General features: G+C 57.3%; 1 protein-coding gene across 1 annotated transcript in view; it reads left to right on the top strand.

Annotated features, from left to right (window-relative positions):
* Positions 1–27,842, top strand: part of LOC119089424 (uncharacterized) — a 52,889-nt gene that overhangs the window by 9,690 nt on the left and 15,357 nt on the right. Inside the window, exon 2 of the mRNA XM_037212112.1 lies at positions 23,963–24,221. Within this exon, the coding sequence (XP_037068007.1) occupies positions 23,964–24,221 (258 nt within the window). The 5' untranslated portion in view covers position 23,963. The remainder of the gene's footprint in view (positions 1–23,962; positions 24,222–27,842) is intronic.

Below are 27,842 nucleotides of genomic sequence, written 5' to 3'. Positions count from 1 at the left end.
TAGGTCATAGATTCCTTCTTTGGACGGTGTGTCTTTCCTTCACTTACTGTTCACCGTCCTCACGCCGCCTCCTATGCTCACATTCGTGCATAACCTTTTGCACCTGGCGTGAATGCGGTGCATACTCGCCTCCCACAGCCCGTGCACAGTGTTGACAACGAGAGCACTTCACGCTCACATATCAAGAGGCTGCTAACCCAATGCGGTTATGTAGCGTGCAGCGACGACGCGCTTAGCCATCGTGCACGCCTCTTCTCCGGAGTGGTTGGCAGCACTTTAGATGTCATTCGCTACGTGTGCTGATTGCAGTCGAATCTCCAACTGTAAGTGTCGCGCATTACACGCTCATGTAATGATAGGTCACTGATGAACTACGGAGGAATGTGCTGTACTAGAATGCTGTATCGAAAATATAAAAGCAGTTCGAAAATGCGTTAATAGTACATTAGAAAATGCTTTAAAACTACATCGGAAAATAATTCGAAATGGTAAACTCATTGATTTTTTAAAATTGTGGTGCACGAAAATCATGACAAAATCATGCATTCCAAATATGGATTCACCTAAATTACCCCGAAGAATGATTTCTTATCGATTTTGGGTAACATTATTCCTGTCCTCAATTGAAATCAAGTATAAATTTTTGCAGTCTTATGGGCTGCGATATGTATCAGGTTAAAAACGGGGTTACAACGAGCCTAGAACAGCTGAAAGTGGAGGAGAAAGATATCCGGTCAGTGGGGATGCTAATTAAGCTATGTGCAGGGACATTTCACCTCACACTCAACATGCATAAAAAGTCCTGTTGAAGGGGGTGTTCCACATTTATACGCGGTTTTAAAATGAAATGGCTATCTTGAAGACCCTTCGGTGCTTTTCACGATCCTGCCCTTCGTAAGACCCTATTGTTTCTGAACTACATACCCGCGATAATGGGGAAAGTTATATCGGTGAGAGTATTTCAGTCACTTTGGCACTCATGATGTTATAATAAATCCATTCATATCCTGCCATTCCATAAGCCATGCGGCGATCAAGGTCAAGAAAAATGTACTTGTCGAAGCGCTCATATCTGGCGTTTTTGAGCGCGATTTCCAGACGTAACGGCCGTCAAGCGGCCCTCAATCAATGTTGTGCGGAGTACCATGACGTAATCAAACCATGACGCGTTGAAGAGCACATTTACTAAACAGAGAATTGTGCTGTCTATAGCAGTATTGTTCACTTAAAAAGCATACCAAAAGTTATAAGTGAGGTTGTTGCATCATGTCTGATGCTTTCTTCAATATCTTCAAACACGAAATATTCCCTTTAAGACATCATTTCTTTCCCAGCGCTTAAGGCGCAATTAGCAGCCTGTGTGTACCATGGGCCCTTCTCTTTGTCAGCTTTTTTATCATCGTGCCAGCGATGTGACATATCAATCGCAGCCTTTCGCTAACGACGTTTTTGTTACCTCGCTGCAGGCTTATCGTTTTTATTCGTCGCCTCGGACAACAGATTATTTTGACATTGCTGGCTTAAAGGTAGGATTAGTCTTTGCAAGTCCATGGAAAGAGGTTAAATTCGCCGATTGAGAGCAGGTCCATCGGCTTCGAATGTCAAAAGTAGCTATATCGGCATAAATAGACAGGACCGAAGTAAGAAAATGCGACTACTTGAGCTCCTTCCGGACATGTGAGGCAAAGGCTAGGGTTATGTTAGGCCTTCCTGGCACACTACCCAAACGTGAGCACTTGCGTCCGCCCGCAGTTTGGACTTGGCCGCTCCAGATCAGCGCGCTGTTCATCCTCCCGGAGTAGTGACACACGACCCGCTAACGCTACCTCAGCTGCTCAATCTCCGAAGTCCGCACAAGCTTCCGGCCGTCTGGCCCGCTCTCAAGCCCATCGCGACGTCATGCTTCCGGCCGTTGTCTGACGTCACGGGTCGAAGCGTCCCCGGCCGGGGACGACCGGCGCGGGTCGGGTGCAGATGGCTGAGAGGTCGTTCACTGTTCAGCCGCCTGCACTCCTGGCCGGCGAGACGCGGACTCGCTGTCGGTGTTTTAAGAGGCTTTGCTGCAAGGCAGGCTGTAGGAACTTTGAATGTTGAACTCAGTATGGCTGACGCTCGACATCTGTTGTTCTGCTCAAAATCTTAATGAATTGGTCTGTCCTAAAACTGCTCTCTGCTAGATATTTGGAGACTCCGGCATTCTTTTCTTTGAGAGTTTTCTCTCTAGCCGGCCGTAGGTTTGCAGCATTTTGGCCGCAACATGGGTTCCAGGAGGAACGGGCGCGCGTTAGCACATTATGATGGCGGTGCGCACTTCGACAATGCGCAGAAGCACAAGCTGCTGTCTGACCGAACGCAGGACTCATAAAGGCGTAAGCAGCGCAAAAGTCGTTGAGGCTGAAAGCTGTTGTTTGAAGTGACAATTTTATGGTATTTTACGGGGAAAGTATTACAAGATAACGTTTATGATGATCAAAGCCCACTTTCATTCGCCGCAAACGGGACAACATGTATATGAGCAAGCCGTTTTTGTGATGTGCGTCAGAGAGCCCGTCACAAGTTGAGCCACCAGTGCCTTTTTGTCTTGATGAAACAATTGGCTCTGTTATACCGTGTTTTATGGGTACGTGGACTCACCATTTTCCCGCGAAAAAACACCTTAGGTGTGAGAATGCTCGCAAATGTAGGATGCATTCTGGCGAAGCGAGCCTTCAACAAAGCCGTAAAAGTGCCGGCATCTTGTCCACCGGGGCCATCAGGGCCGGTCACTCACCGTAGCGGGCCGCGGCCGTCGCGCCTGCCGGGGTTGCGGGGACAGACGAGGAGCAGGCGCCCCGCGCCGGACCGCATGGGCTGCTCTGGACGGCCGCACGCCACGCCTTACCACCGACCCGTCAAACAGACGCACGCTCGGCCGATAGCCGGTGGGGAGCGACCGAACTGCCACCGCCTGAGTCGGAGAGAGGCCTCTTAAGGAAAGGGGAGGGGTGGAGGATGGAGTGGGGGATTGTATCGCAGCTGTGGAGGATTGCCACAATCAACTGCAACAAGGCGCGTCAGTACACAATGGGCTAAACCTCGCCACGTCGCAGCAATGAGACACGATGAAATGCAACCAAGACGCGCTATCAGGTGTGACTCGGGGCCCCTGCTCCGAATGTTGCAGAGGGGAGGAGAATGTCAAGCGTCGGGGGCGTGCGGAAAGCTGACTAGTGTTGTGGGGTGGTGCCGAGTGGAGCCAAGTCGGTAAGTGCACTGGGACGGCGCACAATGGAGCAGGTAGTTGACGTGTACCGTGGAGTACCACGGAATAGCCAGGGAAGCTCACAGGTGTCGCGGAAGGGTGGCGTGACGGCGCAGAAAGGTGACGAATGTCGCGCGACAGTACAAAGCGGCAGCACAGGGAGTGTTTCAAATCGGCGCATAGAGTTTCCGAGTGCTTGGGTTACCACAGAACGCCGCAGGGAGCCGCGTCGCGAGGCATTGCCGAGTGCCGCAGAGCGGCGGGGAGTGTCGCAGAGTCGCCTGCTGTCGCCGGTGACGGGGATCGTGACAGAATGCTGCAGGGCGACGGGAAGCCGAACCATCACAGAGCCTTGGAGCCACCCGGCCCTGCGCCTGTCATAAGTGCGCCGCGCCGTCCATGTGAGGGCGCCTGGTCGCGTGTCCGCGCTCGACCGAGACCGCACCGCGAGGAGCGGCGCCGGGCCGTCAGGTCGGCGTGTCAGGGCGAGGCGTGTCTGTTCCACGCGACCGGCGCCGGACGCGGCGCAGACCGCCGTCAGTCGCTGCCGCCGCTGCCGCCGACCGCTGAATAAAGCCCTGATTAATGACAGCCGCAGCCGGACGTCTTATCATTTCCGCCGGCTGTGGGTCCGCCGGCGGCGGTTTCGTCGCCGCCGGTGGCCACGCCGTCTCCCGGGCGATGGCGAGATCGTGATGAGCGCAAAGGTACGGCAACATTCCGCTGTAGGCGTTAGCACATCCAGCCATCCGTGCAGTTATGAGACTCTCTCCCAAACGAGCGCGCTGGCGGTGTACGGAGCGTTTGCTCAAAGGTGTTCATCTCTACCACCGGTGTAGACACGGAGCTCATGACCCATCTCTACCACTGGTGTAGACACGGAGCTCATGCCCCACCTCTACCACCGGCTTAGACACGAAGCTCAGAAACGGAGCTCACGCCCCACCTCTACCACCGGCGTAGACATGGAGCTCAGCAACGGAGCTCATGCCCCACCCCTACCACCGGCGTAGACACGGAGTTCATGCCCCTCTCAATGGTGCTAGATGGCTTGGAGTCTATACACACCGCCTGGAAGGCAACACAATGCCAGGCTACAACACGCACGGACCCCAATCCGTGGACTCCGCGTGACCTGTGACCCCCACTCCAGCGACGCGTCAACGCCGCGGTGCGCCCCGTCGCCCGAGGTGCCGCTCTGTCCACGTGCCGGGGCGGGCCGGCGCTGATGACAGGCTCGCGCCGGCGCCAACTATTTTTCAGCCGGTCATCAGGCGGCTACCGGCGACCGCCAGCGACCCATTACCGGCCCGTCCAGCGAACGGACTCCCGGCCTCGGGCTGGCGAGCTCACGAGTTTCCGGTCTTGCGCTGATGAGCTGACGAGTCCCCCGGACTCGCGCTGATGAGCTAACGAGTCTCCGGCCTCCGGAGAGTGGTCGGTCTCTCGGGGATCCATGACGGGCGAAGGGTCTCCCGGCTCTTGTGTGACGAACAACGGTCTCGGAAGCCTCGCTGACCAGCGGACTTCCGAGACATGTCTCGCTGGCTGCAGTCTCCTGTCTCCGCGCGACGCTTTAACGGTCTCCTTGTCTCCAACTGACGACGGAGAACGGCACCGTGATCTCCGCGTGACGACCGAACGGTCGGCCTGCGCGCGAACGGTCGGCGCGACCAGACGTGGCGGCCGACGATCGCCCCGGCGCAGATCGGCCTTTCGACCGACGGTCGCGCGGCCGCAAGGTCGCGGAGCTGCTTGTCATACCGGACGATGAGACGTGACGGCTGGTGCGGCGAGGGCGACGCCTGCGGCCGCTGCGGGGAGCGGTCGCCGGTGCGGGCGTCCCCGCTCCTGCAGCCCGGTCGGCCCTCCGCCGAGCCGCGGGCCGGGCCGCGTAACGGTCACCGCGCTCCTCTCCGCTCGAGAGCCGCGAGCCGCGTGCGGCATGATTACCATCAGATTGGTGCGTGTAGTGGATGCGGACGAGAGCTTCAATCCACGGCGTTTAACTTCGCAGCCGCCGGGTAAATTACACACACCTGTCGTAGCCGGCCGTGCCGTGCGTAGGCCTGGCGATGGAACCGAGCGATCCATTACCATGTCTTGTGTCTGGACGGCGCCGCTTCGTTTGGATTACCTGCTTGCGAACATGCATGGGACTTTTACGGCGCATCTTAACCAAACTTCCAGCCAGTGAAGCTTCCACCCGGATACGTTTTCTATGGTTCCACTGCCGCCGCTATTTGCCGCAGGCACACACGCCTCCGCAAACTGCGCTACGGACTCAACGTTCACCTTCCCTTCGGATGTTTTTACTTCCAACTCCTGGGCTTTACTTGCGAGTTGATTAAATCAGTGACTTTTGGGAAGACTGTGTAGACATTGATTAAGCCATTAATGCAGGTCCAAGGCGACCTTTACGGTTCGAAACTTGCTAATGATGGTTAAAAATCGGTGATCGTAGGAGGTTTGATGCGTCGAAAAGCTTAAGTGCTAAAAAGCTACGAGCCACGTAAGCTCGCTTCGTTGTTAACTGTCGGTTCATCGCCCCTGATGCAAACTAGCAGCTTGAGAACTCGTCCGTGTTCGGCGTGTGGTCTCAGTGCTCCCGCCCGCGCCGCCCGCGTCCGCTACTGGCCGAGCCCGCCCGCTGTCAGCGCTGTCGGCCGGCGTCGGACACGCCTCCCGGCCGCCAGACGCGCAGAACAATTAGCACACGGCCGGCGTCTGGCGGTGCACCGCGGCACGCCGCGCCGGCGGCCATCCGGCTGTGCGTGTCGGCCGGTGGTTAGGCGTCACTCGGGTTCAGATGTCAGTCGGCCTGTCCGGCTCTCTCGCGCGCGGGCCGTGCCTCCGGCCACCGCCGAGCCGGGGGCGGCGCTGTAGCCCTACCACGGCCGGGTCGCCATCCCGCCTCCGGCCGGCCGCCGAGCCGGGGGTGACGCCGTGACCCTACCACGGTCGGGTCGCCGTCCCACCGCCGGCCGCCGCCGAGCCGGGGGTGACGCTGTGACCCTGCCACGGCTGGGTCGTAGCTCCGCTGGCCGCCGCCGCGCCCGTGAGGCCCGGCGCCAGCCGCTGCGGAGAGGCACGTTACCGCCGCGCGTGCGTGCCGATGAGGCGATCGCGGCGTGATGCGACGCTGTGGTGTTTTGCGGGCATTCTTGTGCTGCATTAAGGCTTCGGGCCGATCGCGGTGATGTTTGCGTTCTTAGATAAAGTGCTTGTGATGGTTTTTGTTAATTTTGCCGTGATGTTATGCAATCGGCCAAAGGGGCGCGTTTTGCGAAGTCATCTCAGCAAAATGAGGCAGGGCCTTTATTTGCCCTCTCAATGATAAACGTGTGAATGTATGAAGGATCCGTTCCTCCGGCATCGTGGCGATGTAAATGCGGGTGGAATGCCCACAAATCACGCAATAAAGCGCCGTGCACTGTATCAAATTAGAGCCCCTGCAGAGCTAAATGGTATGTTGAATAGTTGGATGCATGAGGCTTACCGAGCGAGAGGCCTCATAAACCACTCTGCAACAGGTGCTGTTGCCTCTGCCGGCATACCCTCTGAATATGAAGTGAATAGCTCACGATGCGGAACAGTGTCCACATGTAGCCAATCGCTGGAATTAATATTTAGCCATGCCGTCAGTCTGCATCACACCAATTCACCACCAGTGATTTTGACTGGTCGAACTCATGCACCCTGTTCGTTGCATGCCTATTCTCACTCGCCTTTCAACTACGGCAAATGGAAGCCGCCCTTATGGTGCCTGCTCCAAGCACGAAAGCGGTGCTGAAAACCCCGCTGTGCTGTTTTAGCTTTGAGCACCCGATAACCGGTATAGGAGTGAATCATAGCGCCTGCAAATTCTCCCGGTATTTGTATATAGCAACACAAAATCTGCGAGAGTACAAGTCCAGCTTACTTTCGAAAGCCGATATTAAACGTCCGAAGAGGGCTATCGAGCATCTCCGGGGCCTCAGCGACAGCTCGTAAGCAGCGAGCGCCCGCCGCAAGCGTCGCCTGCGGCGGCCGGCTCGCTCGTGACGTCATGCTTCCGCCGCTCGTTCGGCACGGGTTTGGCCCGGGGCGGTGGCGCAGGGTCGGTCTCTCGGCACGGTAATGGGTCGCCAGTGCCGAGACTGGCCCGCGGTGCGCCCCGGCCGCGGTGGAACACGACGCTCGGCTCGGTGCTGGCCGCCGGGCTTCGGCGCTGGCCCACTGTGCGCCGCGGCCCATGAGCGGGTCGTCTCAGCTCGCGGCCGCGGGAGGTCGTGCAGCACGCCATGCGGTGTTCAGCGGCCCGCCCCACCCCCCGCGCGCGGCCGCGGCCGTCCCCCCCCCCCTCCCCCCGGCCTCGTGCACTGCACTGGAGCGCGCCACATAATGGGCCGGGCGGCATGTACGACGCGGGCACCGCGGTCGTCGGGACGCCAGGAACGCGGCGGCGCTGACTGGGTAACGGCCGGGGCGGCGGGCACGCGAAGACATGACATCAGGCCAGGGTGAAGTGTGGGAAAGGGGAGACGCGCCCGCTTCAGTTACTGCCCCCGACTGTCTGGAGGCGACTAAAGGCACTCCCAAGGTGGCTGCCTGCGGTTGTGGGAACGGTCGCCGTCAAGCGTCGGAGAAATGTCGGGGGTCGTGCCACCATTAGCCTCACTGTCGTTCATGGCGCTGCGCAGCGGTGCATATCATTGTAAGTACCGCGTGCATGCAACTGGATCTCATACGGTGCATTGTGTACACAGCCGAATGAGGAGTCCAAGCTGGTTTTCACCCTTCATCTACGTGCATTGAGAAAGAATGAAGGTAAAAGCATCGCAGTCATTCTGTGTACACGTTGTTACCGACACGGAACTGTTGCATTTGATCAGAGCTGTAATGGTAGGCACGAAACAGCTCGGTATATGATAGTGGGCTCGATGCCCGGGCTCCAGTCCTGGCCGGAGCTGTTGCCTCTTTGCGACCGCTGAAGGCACTGGCGATCCTTGGGCGTGTGTGGTTCGACGCGCTCCGTGCAGGTAGAACAAATCACAGGCCCGGGGCGTTGGCTCATTTCTTGTTTCAAATTCAAGTGTTCCTGAAACTCGGGTGGCCTTGGAATGTCAATGGAGGCTTGCTTTGCACCACAATAGCTCCATCGACTGCCTTCGAGCCGCGCTAATTGTTCAGAAGAATCTCATTAAAACTCTGACCTAGTTATACCCATCCCGGCCTGCGCCAGGCCCAGCAGATTGCTGCATGTGTTTGGCGCTTTAATGGTAGTGCTCTCTTTCACGGACAGCGAGCATATCTTACAACTGACGGTACTAAGCACTGAGAACATCGGGCGCGTCGAACGGTAGGAGTGCCTAGCGCCGCGGGTGGCGAGAACCCCTGGCCGTACCAGGAGCCGTCACAGCTGACTGGCAAAAGGCCGACTGTTTCGGATGTCACGGGGCTTAGACCACCACACCAGCCGTGTCAAGAACCAAGATTATCTTTCCATATGTGGTGGATAGGTGGGGCCGAGCCTGGCAGCGGGCGCTTGGCGACCGTCCCGGCTACCGACCTGTCCGATCCGGTCCGATCCGGTCCGATTTAGTCCGATCTGATCCGATCCCGGTCGCCATGGCCGAGGTGTCTCGTGCCTGTGAGGGAGCTGATCTAGCGATGTGCCCTGGGGGCCCGCCCATCCCAGACTGGGTCATGCCGTGCATGTCCGAGCTGCGTAGACTGCTAGTCCATACGACTTCTGGAGACTGCGATGGTTTGTATCGACTCGCGGTGCCTTTTGATGACTCATGGTAACCCCGGTTCCCCGCGCTGACTCGTGGTGACTCGGGTGACGCGTCATAGTTCTGCACCCGGGGGGGGGGGGGGGGGGGCTGAGTTCGTGTCGTCCCGTCAACATTGGCGAAAAGAAAAACGGTTCAGAGGTTGGGATATATTGCATGACGCGTCTGCCTGTCTTTAGTTTCCGTCTACTTGCGATCGCTTGCCGGAAGGCTATAGCGCTTACTGCTCAAAACGTTGCATTGCCAGTCACACCTCTTCTCAGTGTTATTAAAAGTGCTCAAGAATGCAAAAGTGCAGCGAGTTCAGCCGCCAGTGAGCAAACAATGCACGAGTGCAGCGCTGCTGTTACGCCTGCCCCCGACCGTGTCCGTCTGTCTGCACTCGCGACGTTTGCCCGTATGTCTCGGCGTGCCGCCGATGACGTCTAATTGGATTCCGCCAGTGCGGCCGGGGCTGTCGATTTCCTAATTTCACGGCTATTTTTCTGTCATGTTTACAAGATGGCAGGCGATAAGCCAGCTGATTATGGTAATCACAAAGGCAGCAGTGTAAACATTTTAATGGCGAGTGCATTGTTAGTGTGGGATTGTGTGCCCGCGACGCTGTGGTCCGCGCTGCCCTTTTCTGTGCCTAATGGGATCAGGCTCAGGAGGCGCCCATAACAAAGAGATAAACAAGCACGAGTGCGGTATCTTGGTATCTTGTTTGTTCATCGGAGTGGTCCTGGGAACTGGGGGCTGACCGCGTCCCATGCCGGCGGCTGCCGCCCAGACCATTGTTTGGTCGACGCCTGGGGACACCAGGCGGCTAACGGGTTGAAATGTGTGGCCGAGGCTCGGAGATAAGACGCTCGTAAATGGTGGGCGATACGGGACAGTTAATCTTGCCGCGGCTCGGTTATTGGAATGTGTGGTGAGACGAGACTATTATGTGTGATATTTGGCTGAACGGAATATGGCTTTCTCGGGTACTTCCGCTTCGCTAGATTGCTAGAGGTCTCCATTATCAGTCATGCAAGGAAATACTGCTGATGGTGGTATTTTCATCAGTTTACTATCGCTGGCTATCATAAAGTACCTTACGCAGCGAATAAAGAGTGGGACAACACTATCGAGAATTCAAGAGCATTACCTGTGTTACATTTGTTTGGCTTCTGACTTACGAGGCATGATAATGAACAGCACTGAATGGAAGGGAAAACATCGTCTTCGCCTGAGTTTTTTTGACGTGACCTTACTTATTCAATGGAACAAATGCGCTGCTTTTATAATCGCTGTCAGGGATGGGCAGATAAACAAAAAGTAATAACCTCTACACCGGCAAGCTTCCATTGCATAACTGGATGATACGCTGAAAATACCGAAGCTTCTACGTCAAGTGCCAGCCGCAATGATCCCCGTGCTTCAGACAACGATGGCATACAACATCAGGCCACTACTGATGAATCGCTTCTGTTGACCTTCACCTGACCTTGCCACCGGTCCGGCTCTGCCCCGCCCCGTCGTCCTCCCGCGGCCGTGCGGCGCTCGAGTCGCGCCTGCGCTCTGAGGAGCAGCCTGTCCTCACAACGCCGAGTCAATAGTCGCGTCAAGGGCCACCAAGCAGGGCGAATCTGGAGAACAAGAGGCTCTGTCGGGCGACAAGGAGCGCCGTTACCCGGGCCCATTGTGGGGTACGCCACGGCCGGCGAACGGCTGGCTTCCGTGGAGTCGTGGGCCTGGCGGCGGCGGCCGACGTCGGCCCAGCGCGGCTGGCTGCACCGGATTCAGCTGCCCCAGCGCTGGCCCCAGCACGGGTCAGCTCCTGCAGACCTGCGGGCAGGCACGTGACACAGTCAGCCTCTGTTGTCTGTGACAGATCGGGCCGGGCTGCTGCGGTGGTATCGAAGGGATGGGTTTGAGTCCAATAAAAACGACGCTCGAGGATCATCGACTTTTTTGGTCCCAGAATATATTCGAGTAAAACTGACAGGAATCGCTTTGGCTTGCCATTCCCGGACGGGGCTAGCTGCCGATAGGTCCGGACGGGGTGAAAGAGACTCAGGCCATGTGGCGCTGACCTGGTGCCAGCGGCGGCCCGCCCCGCCCGAGCTGACCGCCTCCGCGGCCGGCGATCTGCCGCCTCAGGCCACGGCCGTTCCTGATCCGACCTCGCGCTGACCGCGGCCGCCGTGCCGGCCAATGAGACCTAGCTGTAACGGGCCGACCCCTGCCGCCCGAATTGGCGGCATGTCCCATAGCGAGCGCGCGCTGATGGATTTTCGCACGACGCATTGTGCGGCGCGGTCGCTGTGCGCCCCCCGCAGCGAAGCGACGGGACCCGGGTCCCCGCCTCTGACCCACTGCCGGTACACACAGCATACTCCTGGTCCGCGCACGAGGCTGAATGCGATCGCGTATCGAGAGTCACGTGGCCCAATTTAGCGCCGGCGCGGCCGGGCCCGAGTCTGCGCGGCCCGCGCGGCCCGGCGATACAGCTGCGGCGCCGTGTCAACGTCCGGGGATGGTGGACAGACAGCAGCGGCCGGGGACAGATGGAGGGAGGCGCGGTCGGCCTGACGCGGCCAGCCCGGCACGGCTAGCAGTCCGGAAGTGAGTCGTCTCCCGCGGGGACGCGCCGGAAATGGCGCGGCGTGGCGCGACGCGGCGCTGCGCCGGCGATCCGTCAGCGCTGACGTGCGGTCGTCTGCGCGCCGTCTGCCACGCTGGACAGCCCCGGTACCGTGTTGGACGGCACGTGGCCGGCCACTGTCTGCCGCGCTGGGCAGCCCCGGTGCCGTGCTGGACGGGACGCGGCCGGCCGCCGTGTGCTCGCGGAGTGCCGATGTCGGGCCGGCCGCCGCGTGCTCGCGGAGTGCCGATGTCGGGCCGGCCGCCGCGTGCTTGCGTAGTGCCGATGTCGGGCCGGCCGCCGCGTGCTCGCGTAGTGCCGATGTCGGGCCGGCCGCCACCGCGACGGCTTGCTCAGCTCAAGGCCCGCCGGCCGGCGCCGGGCTGGCGGCACTGGGACGGGCTGGTGTGACGGAGCGGGGCCGGGGCGTACCGGGCGGGCGGCACTGGGACGGGCTGGTGTGACGGAGCGGGGCCGGGGCGCACCGGATGGGCGGCACTGGGACGGGCTGGTGTGACGGAGCGGGGCTGGAGCGCGCCGAAGCGCGACCGGGTGGCCCTGCCGGGAACGCAGCCCGCAAGTGCCACGCCGTAGAGACAAGAGATCGCAGGGAATGGAAGGAGGGAAAACTAGCCGATGAGGCTGGAGACGAGTTCAAGTTAGTCGAACTTGAGCTCTCTGAGAGCGGTTGCTCCAATGCATCCCGTTATAGCCGAGATCGAGCCATATTTAAACTAGTCTCAGCCTCCGGAACAGCTGGTTTTCTCTGCATCTTGGTGGGTTCGTCGGGCGTTTGTATGGACAGGAAGCGGTCGTCAGTTGGACGCGATCCAGGGCCCGACGGCGCGGCGCCGCCGAACCTCAGATGGTGTCACGTGCTCGCCACGTCACGTTCCGTTGATGAATGCGCTGCGTCGCCGCGCTGTCGTTATCAATAAACGGGACTCGAGTAATTATATGTTTACGTGGCCAATCGGCGCCAAGTGTCTTCGGTAATCTGCATAATTGCCTGGTGTTTGTTGGTGCTTGAAGGGATGTGATCGAAACAGAGCTGCGGTTTTTGGATGCGGCCGGCCGCAATGCACTGCCGGACGCGTTTGGTTCCCCGGAGCCGGTTTTGTACCCGTGCATCCCGGGACTATTCGTCCCCCGTGCGGCGGCGCTTCACACCGCCGCCTGTCAAAACGAGCCCAAGTCACTCTTCTCAGCCGGAGGCTGAGAGGCGTTCGTCATGCTCTTGGGTCTGGTGAAGCCTTCCGCGGGTTATTCAGGCCACTGCCGAAGACGACGCGCGTTGCGCGCGACGCCGAAAGCCGGCCCCGAGCCTGCCGCCCCAGTTCGTGACAGTGTGCGACGCACGATGCGACAGCGCCGCTCCTCGGCCCAGGCTTTCGACGGGATAATTTGGCCGCCCATTTCCAAGCGGCGTGCGTCATGCTTTCTACTCAGGTTTCATGGGAGCGGGCTGGGAATTGCCTGATTTAGCGGCGTGCGGAGGTCCGCCTGTCCCGCGCGGCCGTCCTGGCGGCGGGAAGCGTCGACTGCGGCGGGGGGCCGCTTGGGGCAAAGACGCCGGCGGATGCGTCCGCTCAGGCAGCGGCCAAACAGCTGGACTTAGGGCGCTGCGTTCGTGCGCCCATCGGTACGCTGACGCGACCAGCGGCAGACATGAGCGTGCGTTACGGGTGTGGGCTTTTCCACAAAATCGGGTCAATATCAGGTGCCGGCTGAACGGTTCGGCCCGTCACAGACATTCCAGCTATAACAGCGTCCAGCTGTCCTTATGTTCACATGACCGCATTCAGGCCGGCAGCGCCGAGGCCAGGGCTGGAGTATGACGCTTAGAATGTAGGACGCAGGCTAATGAATAAGGTCAACGAGGCGCACTTGCCCCCACGCGTATATGGTGACACGACACGCCCCCTTGCTCTGCACGCTGCTCGCTTGCGCAGTGTGCGGAGTGTGCGGAGTTGGAGTCGGAACTACGGCTGGCCTCGCGCGTCTGGCATGGGATCTCCGGAGCCTTTGAGGCGTCCTTCGCACAGCTCACTGTCGTCCGCCCCTACATGGGACCGCGCGCAGAAATTTAAAATTATTAGTGAGGAAATTATGTGGAGGAGACTTAGTCCACGTGAGCTCTCGACAAGCTGACGCATAACTTAAGATGCTAGGTCCGGAGGAAAATGCATCTAAATACGTGTCACATTACCACCAAACCTGGTCGGCCCCGGTGCGCACGACATCACCGCAAGCCCATTGTCGCCTCTCCCACCACCGCCCACCCCTTCCCCTCCCCCGTCTCCATGACAGCACCGCGTCGGGCGTCTCGTCCATCTGCCGGCGTCGCGCGCCGGCGGGCCGCCGGCCAGGCAGGGCCGCGCTGACTGACGCATTACACGGCCCTGGCGCCGCCTCTTTGAAGCTCGACGGCAGCCGACCGAGCGCTGAGCGGTCCCATTGTCTCCTCTCGCCGGCTCGATTAGCCAGGAGACAAAGCCGCCTATTTAGGCTGGCTGGTAATTTAGTGCCGGTGGATAGGGTTCCGAAGGCGTTTGGGTGTCTGCCACATTCTCTGTCCGCTTGGGCCCTGGGCTGACCGTAGATGAAGTGAACCACAGTGAACTTGGGGATACCAGAGTAGGCATGTTGAAGACTATGACATCTAGTGGCTCAATCCACCTTTCTGCAGGTGGAATATATCAGCATAATACACCCTCGTTGTTAAAAAAAAACAAATCGCTTGCTGGTGCTTACGACAGATCAAATTACCCCGGTCTCTAGCTGAAAACTGGACCTTAGCATCCTTGATTTCATCTTTTCGCCGCGCTCACGAAACGGTCCGTCCGTCGCCCTGATAGTCAGCGAGGCCGCTAGCGCAGTCACGAAGCCGTGGTGGGGTCGTCACAGCGACCACACACCGTCGCTTGGTGCGGCTGGATCGCCGACCGTGACGGCCACGGGTCCGTCCGCGGCCGCCTCGTGGACGGCCGGAAATGGTGGACGGGGCGAACCGTTCCCTGCGACGTGCGGCTGTGGCGAGCGGCGCGCTGTAAAGTTTGGTCGCTGCGGGTGTGCGACTGTATTTGGACGGCGTGATTCTATCTATGCGACTGTATTTGGACGATGTGCAGTGGTTGAAGTGGACCGGACCTCAGACATAGTCCGTGAGCGTGATCATTGCGGGAAACCGCTCGCCGCCGACGAATGACTCGATCTCGAAAATAAGCATGCCTACTCTTTCCTTTGATACTTGTGTGTGCCGTCACACGTTTGTCCTGCTGTAGCAGCAATTATTGATGGCGAGCGTGCATTGCGCTGCAGTTTGCGGCGGTGTGGTGCTTGACGCTGACAGCCGGGAGGAGACGAAGCCGCAGCTGCCCCCAAGAAAATTAATGATCCAGTGCTCGGCGCCCATCGCGCTTGTTTAAGCGAGAGTGATCTTGTGCTCTGCAGCGGAGGGAGTGCGGCCAAATGCAGTCGTCGCCCCTCACAGTCAATATTCAGACAGCTGGGGCTGCTCCATGCACCACCAGCGGGGATGTTTGTGTGGCGGTACTGAGCGCCAGTTGCTGATTGTTAGTGCAACATGTGGCCGGCCGTTTTCTGGCCCTGTGCTGTTTTTGGGTCATGGCCAGGCCATAGGAGGGAACGGCATCTTTAAGAGGCGCTAGTTTCCTTGGGCGGCGCTTCGTAATCCCAGGAGGAGCAAATAGTATTGAAATAACAAAAACGTAAGTTCTGAAGCCGTCTAAGGACTGAAGCGTACAATTACCTTCCCACACTTTTCCGTCGCGGTTTCGCAAAGCAGCTTAAAATGACACTCATTTCCGACATAATCCGATGTGTAACCTAAGTCTGGGATAAAAGAGTACATTGTTTGCCTAAGCCGCTGCATCTTGGTGAGTCATTTTCAACAAGTCGTGTTCAAAGTGGGGAATGTGTGAGCCCTTCCCGGCCATCAGATGACCGTGTCTTCTGGTGGCGGCAGAAGGGATCTGGAAAGGCCCACGGGTACAAAGACCACCTATGACTCATTCATTTCCTAAATTCACTGATTGCGTATTAACCCCAATGAGGCTTCTGCACTGTTATGTTGGTTAGCTGATTAGTAAGCTCGGAACCGGACGAACCATGCACATCAAGAAACGTAGCGTCTCGTGTGCGCTGGGATCCGGCCATCACCGATACGGAGCCGCTGATGTCAGCGATGACCTCAGAGATAGCGAGCTGTCCCATGGAACACGTGCGGGGGCGACAGACAGTGCATCCATCAGTCGTGCCCCGCACGTCGGCCTGCTCGCGCCGGCGTAAATACTCCCGCGACGACAGCTCCGCCGCTGGGGCGCCATGCGTGCGATGCGCTGCGGCCTTCATGAATGCCAATCGGTCCCGATATGCATATTGCACAGCGTCGGCTTAATGGATGGCCCGGCCCATCTTGCCGACACCCCTTACAACGTCAAAGCCGCATTACGGCGTCGCTTCCGCCTTCCGTTCGCGCCTGGGTGTCACCGGCGGAAAAATCCCAGCTGACCAAATGTATGTTACAATGTGTAAACTGTGGGTATTATGTAGGTAGGTATCTTTCCTCAGTTCTACGGAAGAGTACAGCATTTAGGTTTTGTTCTGATACAAGTGAAGCAATGCGATTTTATCTTGGGAGACCTATTCCAGATATGTAAAAAACTCGTATGTGGGCGGTCCCCGTCCACCTCCAAGCTGGAAGCTTCATCAGTGAGCGAAGGCGGTCAGTGATTCAGGCGGCGCCGGCGGCCACCCCTGCGCCTCTGGCGAGGCCCCGGGCGCCCGGCATCGGCCACCCTGGGAACGGACGCGGTCCGCCTCCGGGCACGCCACCGGCAGCGTCGCATCCGCCCCAGCCCCCGCCGCCGCCTTCAGCTGGCGGGCTCGGCCGACGGAGCTGAGTCAGCTGGCGAGCGGCCGTCCGACTCCCGCTGGGCGCCTCAGACGGGAGCGTCACGAGACGGGACGAGACGAGACGAGACGAGACGTGGGAGACGAGGGCGTCATCCTGTGTGCTCTCCAGGGGGCCGGGTCTGTCTCCCCAGCCCAGTGACTCCAGGCTTTACGCATGCCGGGCGTTTGTGGGCAAGGGTCATCGTTGGACTGTGTGGACGCCTGAGTCCTGCAAGCCAGCTCAGTAGTCAAATCAGAGTACTACCGCGCGATACCCACGCCGCGCTGAGTCGAGCCCTGTGTGCTGCCTGAATGACGCATCGGCTGCCCTGACTCCCAGCTGCATGAGTCAAGAGTCGTTTGTTTGGCGACCGACTCGTCCGTGCCCGAGTCACGTTCGCCCGAAACGCGTGACGCGTCGATCTCAGACGCGTGTCAGCGTTACGCTGCCGGACTCGCAACAAATATTAATGACCGAGGGCTGCTGTTCACGCTCCCCTCCCCCTATCTCGGGACACAGACAACTTCGCTCCTTCTAAGTCCACGTGGTTATCACTGTTGCGGCATAGTGAACAATGTATATACATGGAGCATCGCATGGGACGGAGCTTCCGCGAACTGAGGGCACAAGCCTCCTGCCGGCCAGTCACGAAGGTATCGCTGGACGCGGCGGCGGCGGATCTCCTCGCCGTGCCGTTTGTCAGGTCGCCGACCGAAGGCCGCCCGGCGGCGTGACCCCGTGTAGGTCGCGCGAACCAGTTTATGTCCCGCTCCGGAGGTCACCCGGCGAACATGCTGCGTGGCTGGCCCGAGCTCACCCTGCGACGCTTACGAATTCCGACAGCCGGCATGCGCTTTGTTTGCCCTTTGCTTTTTCTGGCTACGAGTCGACTTTCACCGCGACCGCGCTGCCGCGCGCGAGGCGCATGCATGCTGTCACGCGATTCCCCGGCATCTGCGACGTTTGTTCGCAACCCCCGCCCCTCTCCTCAAGGCGTCCCCCTCCTACAGCCAGGCTGGCTGTCTGGTGTCAGGGAACGTCTCGAACTGAAAGAGGGCGTAATTGCAGTGTTTTCACCTCAGTCCCAGGCTGAGACCTTGAGTGACAAAGTGGCTTCGTTTATGAAAGAGCCTCGGTATATCGCCGGTTGGCGGCGCGTGAAGCAATTGAGCCCATCCTGGCCGGCCCTTGACATTTCGCGGCGTTCTGTGTCTCGTCGGCATTGTACCAGATAGCTGGATGGAAAGTATCGTACTTTTTGTGTCGCGCTGCTGCGGCGCTGTTCTTGGCATTTTTGATGAAGCCTCCGTCTCGGGCATGCAAACGCCGTGAGTTTTCGGACTGTACTGCGTTTTCAGCCTAGGCGGCTTGTTCGATGGGACACCACGCTGGGTCTGAACGTGCTCAGGGCGTCACTCGATCTTGTGTTCTATTTACTGTGTGCTCGAAAGATCTTTAGCTCAGTAAGACAAGTCAGCAATGGCTGGCTGATGTTGTAATATTAGTAGTCTCGTGTGACCGCAGCGGCCGGTTCCTGCCAGTAAGATCGCATCGCTCTGTTCGGAAAGAGTGGTCACGGACCTGTGTCACCGTATGATTTCCATCCCCGTCCGCACTCAACCGCTTGTCATGGGGCTGACTTGTCTGGACGCTGGTGGCTGAAGCTTACTGTGCGCGAATGGATAATTCGCAACAATAATAGATTGATAATAGCTGTCAACACTTGCGTTTGAAACTAAGACAACTCTTAAGAGCGCCTCCGAACCGAACTAGCGCTGGTAGTCAGAATCTAACAGGCAAATATATATGGTGATGCCACGCGGTTTTACTTCAGAATCCTGTCCAGCATTTTAGTGATGTCATTTCATCCTTGCCTGGTACGCGCACTGTTGACATAGTGATAGCGCCAGTAGGATGCGGTGCAGGCCATGTGGCATGCACAAATGTCACTGGATTGACCTGTGCTCGGGAATGAATCGTGTCATTTGCGGACTCAGCCATCAGCCACACTCACGCTTATTTTGTACTTTGAAATGCTAGTACACCGAAGAGTTGCTAAGCTTCGTGGTTAAGCATCGAACGTGCTCACACCTTTACCGTTTAAGGGAGTGTGGGACTTTTTGTACTTTTCACTGATTGATAGATCAGACCCGTTCAGTTTGATCGTTGATGCCAGTTTTCTCGAAATCCTTATGAAAACGTTAATATTTTGATTTGAAGTAACCACTCCTACGGAAGAAACATCATTGGAGTCCCTGCTCGTCATTAGGAAATACATATATTTCATTTTCCTTGCTTCCCTCAACGTGTGCGTTCGGTAATGTTGGCAGCACGCAACTTTTTCAAAATGTTTGTGCAATAAATGCCTCAAAAGCTTGAAACGCTCTTTTTAGAGAGAAAAATATGGAGACATGAAGCTATTGCCCTTGTGAATTCCACGAGACGGTATATTTCGGCTTTGATTTCTTTCCTATGACATTTATCAGAGAAGCTCTTTTCAAAGCACACTTTGCCTTTGGGAAACAGGATATCACATGGTCTGTAATGACACACTGGTTCAAATCCAAGCAACGCGCTTCTCGGTAACTAACCCTTGCTGCCCGCCGCGTCAATCACAAACGTGCAACTGTACTGAAGTAATTCATACTAGAAGAGGCACCACTTTTGAGCCCACAGGCCCGCGATGTGCGGGTTAAAGCGACTCAAAAGTGGCGTCTCTAACCCAAAACAGCTGGAATCGCCCTGTGCAGATTCTGCCGCCGTCATGACAACGGTAGTTGTTTTCTTGTGTTCGTCCCATCTGCTCCCGACACGCCTGGAGCCCTGGGAGCTCGTACATGAGCCTTCATTCTGCCCGTCGTAAAGCGGCCCTCTCTCTGCTCGGTGATGAAGAAGCATTCGTTCTGCCTCGTGGCAAAGCGGCCCCCTCTCTCAGCCCCTGGTTCCGAGTCCGCGCTGGTTGGCACCGGGTGACATGCCACCGTTGCCACCTGCTGCTGGGTCGTGAGACTCGCCAAACGAAAGTTCGCTGCTCCTAATAAACGACCAATTACATGGACGAATTCAAGTGACCTCTGACACCCGGCGCCGACTTGAATGGCACGGCGAGCGTGGCCGTGACGTCTCCTGGCGTCCGTGTTGATGAGAGGTCCCGCCCGTCATTGTGCCTCTGTGAACGGATGAAGACCGCGCATGCGCGGCGACCCCGGGGCACTGTCCGCGAAGCTTCTGAACATCAGCAGTCTGTCGACCCTTTTGCACTGTCGGTTCTTTTCTATGCTGGTTTACAACACCTTGTCAGGATAGCAAGATAGCTTAGCGTCTCTTTTACATGAGCGCGATGCATGCAAAAGCGACGCAGCAATTGGACTGAGCATTCGCCAGCGGTCGTGCACTGCGGGGCATCGCTGGACCCACCGTGCCTGACGTGGGTCCTCCTGTCTGCAAGCCGTGGCATGCTATGTCGGTCCGCCCGCTCCGAGTATGCACCCATGCTGGCCGCCCCGCCCCGCCAGAGCTCTCGTTCGTGACTGAAGCAGCGTGCTGAAGGCGGCCTGAGACGGTGCACGCACCAGCGCAGGGCCAGAGAACATCTGATGACAGCGAAGGGTCGTTGCCCGTTCGGCGCCGCGGAGGAGCTTCGCCTGAGCACCGGCGCGGGCTGTAATCCGGCGAAATAATCCCCGAGGATGCGGTGCGCCCGCCGGCGGGTCCGAAGTCGGCGCCGGCTCAAATCTGACCGGCCGCCGCGTCAGACTCAATCCCAATCGCTCAAGCTGATAGACGGCCGGGGTTTGATCTGGGCGCGAGCGGCACCGCCGAGTTTGGAGCCGCCGCCGACCGCCATCAGATAGCGGCGCGGCGCCACGGCAGCCCGTGTTGGTTGGCGGTCGGCACGCCCGACACGGTCAGCCGTTCTGGGCACCTCCGGCTGCACGCCCCGGCACGGCCGGGCGGAGCCACGAGCGGCACACCCGGCGTGGGGGACCGGTCAGGGGCCGCCGACTGGCACAGCTGGGCTGGCCGGCTAGGACGCACGCATCCGTTGACAAGATAGTATCTGTCCACCGGCCGGTGCACGTGTTTCCGTGGGCTGGAAAGCTTGCGTGTTTGGACAGGGTCGCCGGTGGGCCGCGTGCATGGACTGGTATGCCTGAGCCGTGGGCGTGGGAGACACCCGGGTCACTGACACCGTCTGTGTAGTGTCACGTGACACGGTGACCGACGGGGTGGTTCGACGTGCCAACAGGCGCTACAACTGGGGTGAAAGTCGAGCAGCTGGTGGCTTACACTAGCATGCTAATAAGCACCACCGCTGTGATCGGGGACTATACGGGAGCCACCTGTCGCACAATGTCCATTCCTTTGCACTGAAAACACGGCGGATCGCTAAGGCGGCACCGCAGGTAAAACGCTTCGCTGTGACGGTCAGTCATTAGATCGGAGACCGTCTGAAGGGCTCGGCCGGGCCTAGAGCCGTGCCGCTGCGCTGACATAAGCAGGCCCCTCTCCGCCACTTAGTTGGGGCTTAGCGTCGGCGCCAGCCCCACCTCCAACAGCGCTGCTCGTCATGTCGGACAGGCTCTCGCCCCGCGCCTCTCGTCCAGCTTACTATGATAACTAGATGCTGGCGCGGCGCCTCTCGAGCGCTGCCTTGCAAGCGTGTCACCCGCGCCTCGCAAGTGGGCCGCCGGTTGCGTCACGTGCCCTGTGAGTGGCCGGCGCGTCCGACATATGTCGCCAGAGCCAACACAGCCCGTTCTTCTTGTCGCAAGATCAGCACGGGACTGTCCGGTGGCGGTGTTTATAGAGCTGTAACCAAAGACTGGCGGCAAAAACCATCTCGCGGTCTCCCCGACGCCAATTGGGAACAGTGGCCGCAGCCGCTTTTTGTACTGCCGCGATGGCCGGTCCGCCTGCTTGACGGCGGGCTTCGCTAAAACCCGCTGGCTCCGCAGGGCTTGAGCGGACTCCTCAGACCCCAAAGAGCTGCATGGTGGGCTTCAACGAGCTGTAGCGGGTTTCACGTGGCTTTACCGGGCTCCGCCGGGCTTCAGTGAGCGTGGCCAGTGATCTGGGAGTGAGAGCGTCCGTTGCCTGGTCGGCCAGAAAATCAGCGTCACCGGACGTGCGGGAGTCGTTCTCGGAGAGTCGCTCCCACGGGCGGGGCAGGAGCTACTGACCGCCGGCGGCCGCGGCCCACCGGTTTGCGTGACGCCCCGCGCCGCTCTCGCCGCCGGCTGTGGTGTGGCCCTGGGGCAGTGCCGGGGGCGGCTGCGGGGCGCCGAGCGCGCCGATCCACCAGAGCACGCACCGCAGCCTCGCGCGCGCGGGCCGGCCGGCGTCCGCCCCGGCAGTGTTTATGTGGGCGCGTCGGATCAGGTTCCGGCCGCGGTTCCCACCGCGCGCGCCGCCGCCGCCGCCCGACTTTCTGCGCGTAATCGCGGGAAGGGGCGGCCGCGGCGCGGCGACAGAGCCGCGACGCGATCGCGCGACACGCCGCTGACCCATACGTCGTCTGCGGCGGACTGGGCGGTGGCCGTAGGTCAGCTCAGCTGGCCGTAAACGACACCAGCTGACCGCCGGTCGTCCGTCGACAACAGCTGATGGACGGCGCCGGTGGCCGCGGCGTGTCGGCCGCCAGTGTAGCCGGGGGCGCGGCTCTGTGGTCTGGAATGGAGGTCGCATCAGACTACGTGCTCCTACTGTTCTGCTCCGGGATGAACAGGAATCTGGAGGCGAGGCCCAGCTGCTTGCGCTGGCACGCAAGATGTAATTATGTGGTTCTGATATACGTTGTTCACGGTAATATTTGAAATTTGCGTATCCAACTAAAGTTTGCAATATTACAAATGCATTGATTTCTGAGAAAATAACGAAACGCCAAACTGATCACACCAAAATCACAATACTCCGTCGGAACAAAGACGAGAAGCTACGAGCGGACTTTTTATTTCCGACGCAAAACATAATCCTAAAGTGATGTAACTTGCGTGAACCGTCAATATATAAATATAAGAGCCAGAAAGTATTTACATCATTCTTCTCCATCGTGTGGTGGTTCCTGCTGAAACAGCCCAACCTGACGATTCTGGTGACTTGATGAGACGGTCCGACGGGGCAGCTGACGATTCTGGTGACTTGATGAGACGGTCCGACGGGGCAGCTGACGATTCTGGTGACTTGATGAGACGGTCCGACGGGGCAGCTGACGATTCTGGTGACTTGATGAGATGGTCCGACGGGGCAGCTGACGATTCTGGTGACTTGATGAGGCGGTCCGACGGGGCAGCGACGATTCTGGTGACTTGATGAGACGGTCCGGCGGGGCAGCTGACGATTCTGGTGACTTGATGAGACGGTCCGACGGGGCAGCTGACGATTCTGGTGACTTGATGAGACGGTCCGACGGGGCAGCTGAGGTCGCGTGCACCCTCCATCCGGCCGCAGTTCATTCTCCAACCGGATGTGGATCACCCACGATTGCCCGCAAGGACAGCGGATCAGGATAAACTGTTTTACTAGCAGTTCCAGATGTGACGCTAACGCTGCTAACAATACGCCAGTCGTTGGAAATACGTCGAGAGAGTGAAACGAGTGCGGTGCGTAAGCGTGGAGGGCACAAAAGTCGAGGAGTGAGCTGATCAGACTCGTGTCCTTTTTTAAGCAGCAAGGCGTCGGCATCCCTCTCGGTCCTGGAATCAGCGTGACATTTTTGCTGGTCATGTTCACCTGCTTGTGTGCAGAGGGCGTGCGATGCTATTTGACACACACACACTCACTCACACACACACACATGCTGAAATTCCACAGTCCATTAACTTTTGCCAACCGAATGTTTATCGATGAATGGATGTGCGCCCACTACTGGTTGCGTTTCGCCGGTCCATGGCACACCGCCCAACGTGACGTCGGCCAGAGGCAGCGGAAGTTTACCCAAACAATTTCCAACAATAGGTGCTTTATTCACTCGTGTAAGCAAACGTGCTGCTGTGAAATTCACGCAACTGTGTCTTCCCCGCTCATTTTAAGCCGACTGAACTTTTTTGTCGCGCTGTTCGGTTTTGGCTCCAAACAGACCGCATCTTGCTAGTTGGCTCTCCTTCTGACGGACCTAAATAAAGCGATGCTGCATCGTGTTTCGATGGTTCTTCGCACCTCAGTCTGTTGACGCTGCCCGTCATCACGTCGCCCTCTCCCTGTGATCCTCTCCAGCCTTCCCCACACGTCTCGGCAGTGAATCATCCCCAATGTTCATGCGTGCCCTGGCTGCAGTCTCAGTCCTCAGCGCATGATCGCACACGCCTCGAGTCTGCCCTTCCCCCGCCCTCACCGCCGAAGTGCCGTCGAAGCACCGCCGAAGCGCCTCCCCCGGGGCACCAGCCTGCGCTCACGCTCGTCCCCTCCCGCCGCAGGATGCTGAAGCACGTGCACCTGAGTCCGGTGCGGCCGGCGGCGGGCGGCCGGCCGGGTCGGCCCGACACCTTCAGCCTCAGCTCGTCGGGCAGCCTGGGCGTGGCGCCCGAGGGCACGCTCTCGTCACGCTCCTCGTCCTATACGTCGTTGAACGAGACGCAGAGCAGCGCGGCCAGCAGCAGCTCGCAGGGCGCGGCGAGCGTCGCCTCGCAGCCACCGCAGACCGTCAGCGCCGCCGCCCAGGCCGACGGACCGTCGGTGAGTGGCGCCCAGCTCGGCGAATGCTGCTGGGATGAGGCAGGCTCGGATCTGCGAAAACGCCAGAGTTTTAGAGTTTTTTAACGTGTTTAGCGCGTTGTGGCAGATTGAGCATCAGACTGAGGGGACCGGGCTTTGCGAGAACATTGGCCTATGAATGGGAGGGGTAGGACACTGTGTGGCCAGGATCCCCCCCCCCCCAAAGAAATTTGACGCCGCACATGTTGCTCTGCATTAATGAGGTCGGAACCGAAAAATGTGCTGAAGTGCCGAGAGCACGTCAAGGGTGATGGAGTCAGAGTGGATGTGTGTCATTGTCCTAGGTGTCATGTCCCAAAGTGTGCGATTGGTGAAGGGAAAATGTGGCTTCGCATAAATGAATCCCCTTTTTTGCGGCGGTGACTAAATTGAGAGCCACGCGGATGACCGTTTTTTGTAGGAATTTCATATCAATTAAATTGCATGGCTGCATGTGATCAGCACGTGCTGGCAGAGCTCATTGATTCGTTATGTAGCCATCGTCATAGCATTGCTATTCCGGTTCAGCAGATCATATTTCCCCTGCTTTTTGATGAGACGGAATGGCTCAGGGGCCCTATTCGTGCCGCAAATACATACCAGCTGTGCAGTTTGACTTAATCGCTTGTAGAGTGCTGGGTAAGCGTAAACGTATCCCCAAAACTGCACTTATGTCTGGAATGGGCTTACTTCGCATTTAGCGTTGGAGGCACAACGACCAACACGGCTGAAACAATTCACTTTCAAGCGTTCTTCATGCACAGGTCCCCTGCACACTAATGATTTCGATTCATGTGTACGTAGAAGTGTAGATGAATGAGCATAACAGAGCAGGTCGTGCCAGCGGGTCGTGATTTCGCTCTGAGATGAACTGGCGTTGCAGCGCCTTGGCCTGTTTATGCGCCGATGTTGCCGGTGCGGGCTCCGCGCAAGACCGTGTCCCGTCCAATATTTGTGTCACGCTTCTGATAGAACGTGCGATACTGCACGAGGAGGGTGATTTGCCCCGCAACAGATGGCATGCTTAGCCTCTGAGCGCGGGCGGGCCTCTGTCTGGAGATGAATGTGCCTGCATGGGAAAGACGATGAGATTGCGATTTTGAAGCCGGCTTACATCCGCCACGCGATTGGTTTTTCGACAGACGTATTTATCAAGATCTATTCCTGACGAGAGGATCCTGTAAGTTCATTGGAAACAGACGAGCCACCGCATGGGACGTCTTGATCTGCATGACTAGTGTCTCAGCAGTGATAGTGAGTTTGCCTTCTCCGGCATCACTTCAGGGTGTGCTAATTAATGAGACGAAAACAGTCGACGAAATCACTCATCAAGCGGAACTGGCCACCGGTCTTTCTAAACTGGGCAATTTACTGTTGTTGTATACTTTTTACTATTTAATTGAATTAATATTTACGACATATTAGTTAATTATCATTTACTGGCAATTTATTTAATTTCATTTGCTTGGCAATTAAGATATTTCCAACTACACATGCGTGTGCCGTGAATCAATGAATAGGACCCAAGACTTTCAGACACTGTCATTTGGTAGATGGCTCCGCACAGCCTATTTTCACTGTTCTGTAATACTTTCATCAACTACTTAAAATAATTTGCTTTCGAATGCCCGTTAGCAGCGTATCACCGTCATTATCTGTTTCCCCATAATATCTAAACACGAGCTGTAACGCCAGCGTTACACGTCAGAGAACCAAGACCCTGTTTGGCGGCACAGTCTTACCTCACCCCAACGCACCACATTCTTTCCCGGTGACTGTTGACGACTGCAGTTGACGCGCTGCAGGGCCGCATCACGCTCGGTCATGTGTTGCGACCGTGGTACCGTCTCTTCCGGCTCATCGGGCACGGCGCGTGAGAGCGGTGCAGGCATCTGCAGGACAACACCACAGGTGCATTCATGCGGAGTGTGCTTCGGTGTCTGCGGCCGTAGTGTCTGCCAGGGACAGCGGCATAGTGCGACAAGATGATGCGGACATAATTTACAAAAGACTGGGCGTCACACATGGATGGACGAGTTCCTTTTCAGCGATATCTGAAGTATACTCGGTGCAAAACCGTGGTGTTGTAGCGCGAGAAAAAAGAATGCTGGATGTTGCGGGATGTATTCTCTTCTCAATGCCTGAAGATTACGATTTGACCGGAATCACATGAATTGTTTAAGGTTTGCCTGAAGGTGAATGCACCAAGACTTGTGGGCGACGTCTCATGGTCAGGTGGAACGAAGCAAGCTTGATATCTGCAGGCATCGACACGTTTCATGACCGACGGGCTGTTAGTTGCTGACAGGAAATGCTAATGTGGAAACAAGCTGCTAATCTCGATGTCATGCGCCCTTTATGACACTAAGCGTGTTAACTGACAAAATCCAACCGTCCCAAATCGCCTTACGGTAACGGACGCATTCAGCCGAAGATTCTGATTAGACCTAGCATTGCTACAGCGTACAGTGAAGTGTAAAAAATAGCGTTATGTGCAGAGTTAAACTGTTTTTTGGAGGGATCAGAAATCCTGCTTTACCGAATAGCGCGGTTATTCTTGAAGGCAGAAACAACGTCAGTGTTTTTAAGAATGCGGAACCGTTCTGAACGGCGTTTTCATAACTGGTGTGATTGACCTTTCCTGCTGATCTTATCCTTGAGCCCGCTCAGCAGTGTGCTCTTGATAGCAAGCTTCCCTCATGCTAAGATAGAAATCATTGTGTAGGCTTTCCCTTACTCGCAAGAATCTACGTGACTCCGCTATGTTTACGCAAGGTGTAAACGGGCTTTAACTCGTCCGATGTTTAGTTTCCGGTGTTCTACGAAAACGGCAGAGAGCATTGAGCAGCGGGCACCAGCGGTAAATTGCTGACCGTAGATGACGTCACTGTACCCCGATATGATGACCGAGGCGAACATTGTTGCCCGGAGCGGAGGTGAAGGCAACAGTGCTGTTTGAGGTTATCTCAGAGGGCTATAGTGACGTCATCAAGGCGAACAGTCTGCTGTTGGCGTCCGCCAATCGATGCATCATTAATCGTGTTATACAGATTTATAGAGGCAGTGAATATGAAGGAAGTCGGGGCCTGGTGAAAGCGAACTATATTTCCAGTATTTGAAGACTTGCTGCCTCACGTTACCGTAATGGATGAAATGCATCCAAGCTGGTTTCAGCTCAGCTTACAGCTATCCGATTTTCCAAAAACTGCCTGGTGCGTTTGGTTAGCAACCGGCAACGGTATTTGATAGGCCATGACATAGTCACGTGACCCGGTACAGTTTTACGGGCAACAGCGGTGGGACTTTGCCTGCTCTTTACATGCAATCAGACAGGTAACAGTATCTCTTAGACGCAACGAATTTGGGACGTGGCACTACTGGTGACCCGTTGGTGGTTTGTGTGTGGGTGCTTTTAGTGAGAACAAATGAAACTGCATGACTGCTATGTTGTATTATTTTGTTCTATGCAGCGTTCCCTGTCAGTCACCCAGTTTGGACTCTACTCGTGTGCTTTTATGTCACTTCACTCAAAATGTGGAAAAGTCCGGATTCAGCTGCTTACCTCTGATTACTAAATGAACTGCAGTGTGCTTGTATTTACCA

This window comes from Pollicipes pollicipes, unplaced genomic scaffold, assembly GCF_011947565.3.
Source record: "Pollicipes pollicipes isolate AB1234 unplaced genomic scaffold, Ppol_2.1 Scaffold_3087;HRSCAF=3621_pilon_pilon_pilon, whole genome shotgun sequence".
In the NCBI taxonomy this organism is placed as follows: domain Eukaryota; kingdom Metazoa; phylum Arthropoda; class Thecostraca; order Pollicipedomorpha; family Pollicipedidae; genus Pollicipes; species Pollicipes pollicipes.
Note: the sequence above shows the minus strand (reverse complement) of the source record. Positions and strands in the feature narration are given on the sequence as shown.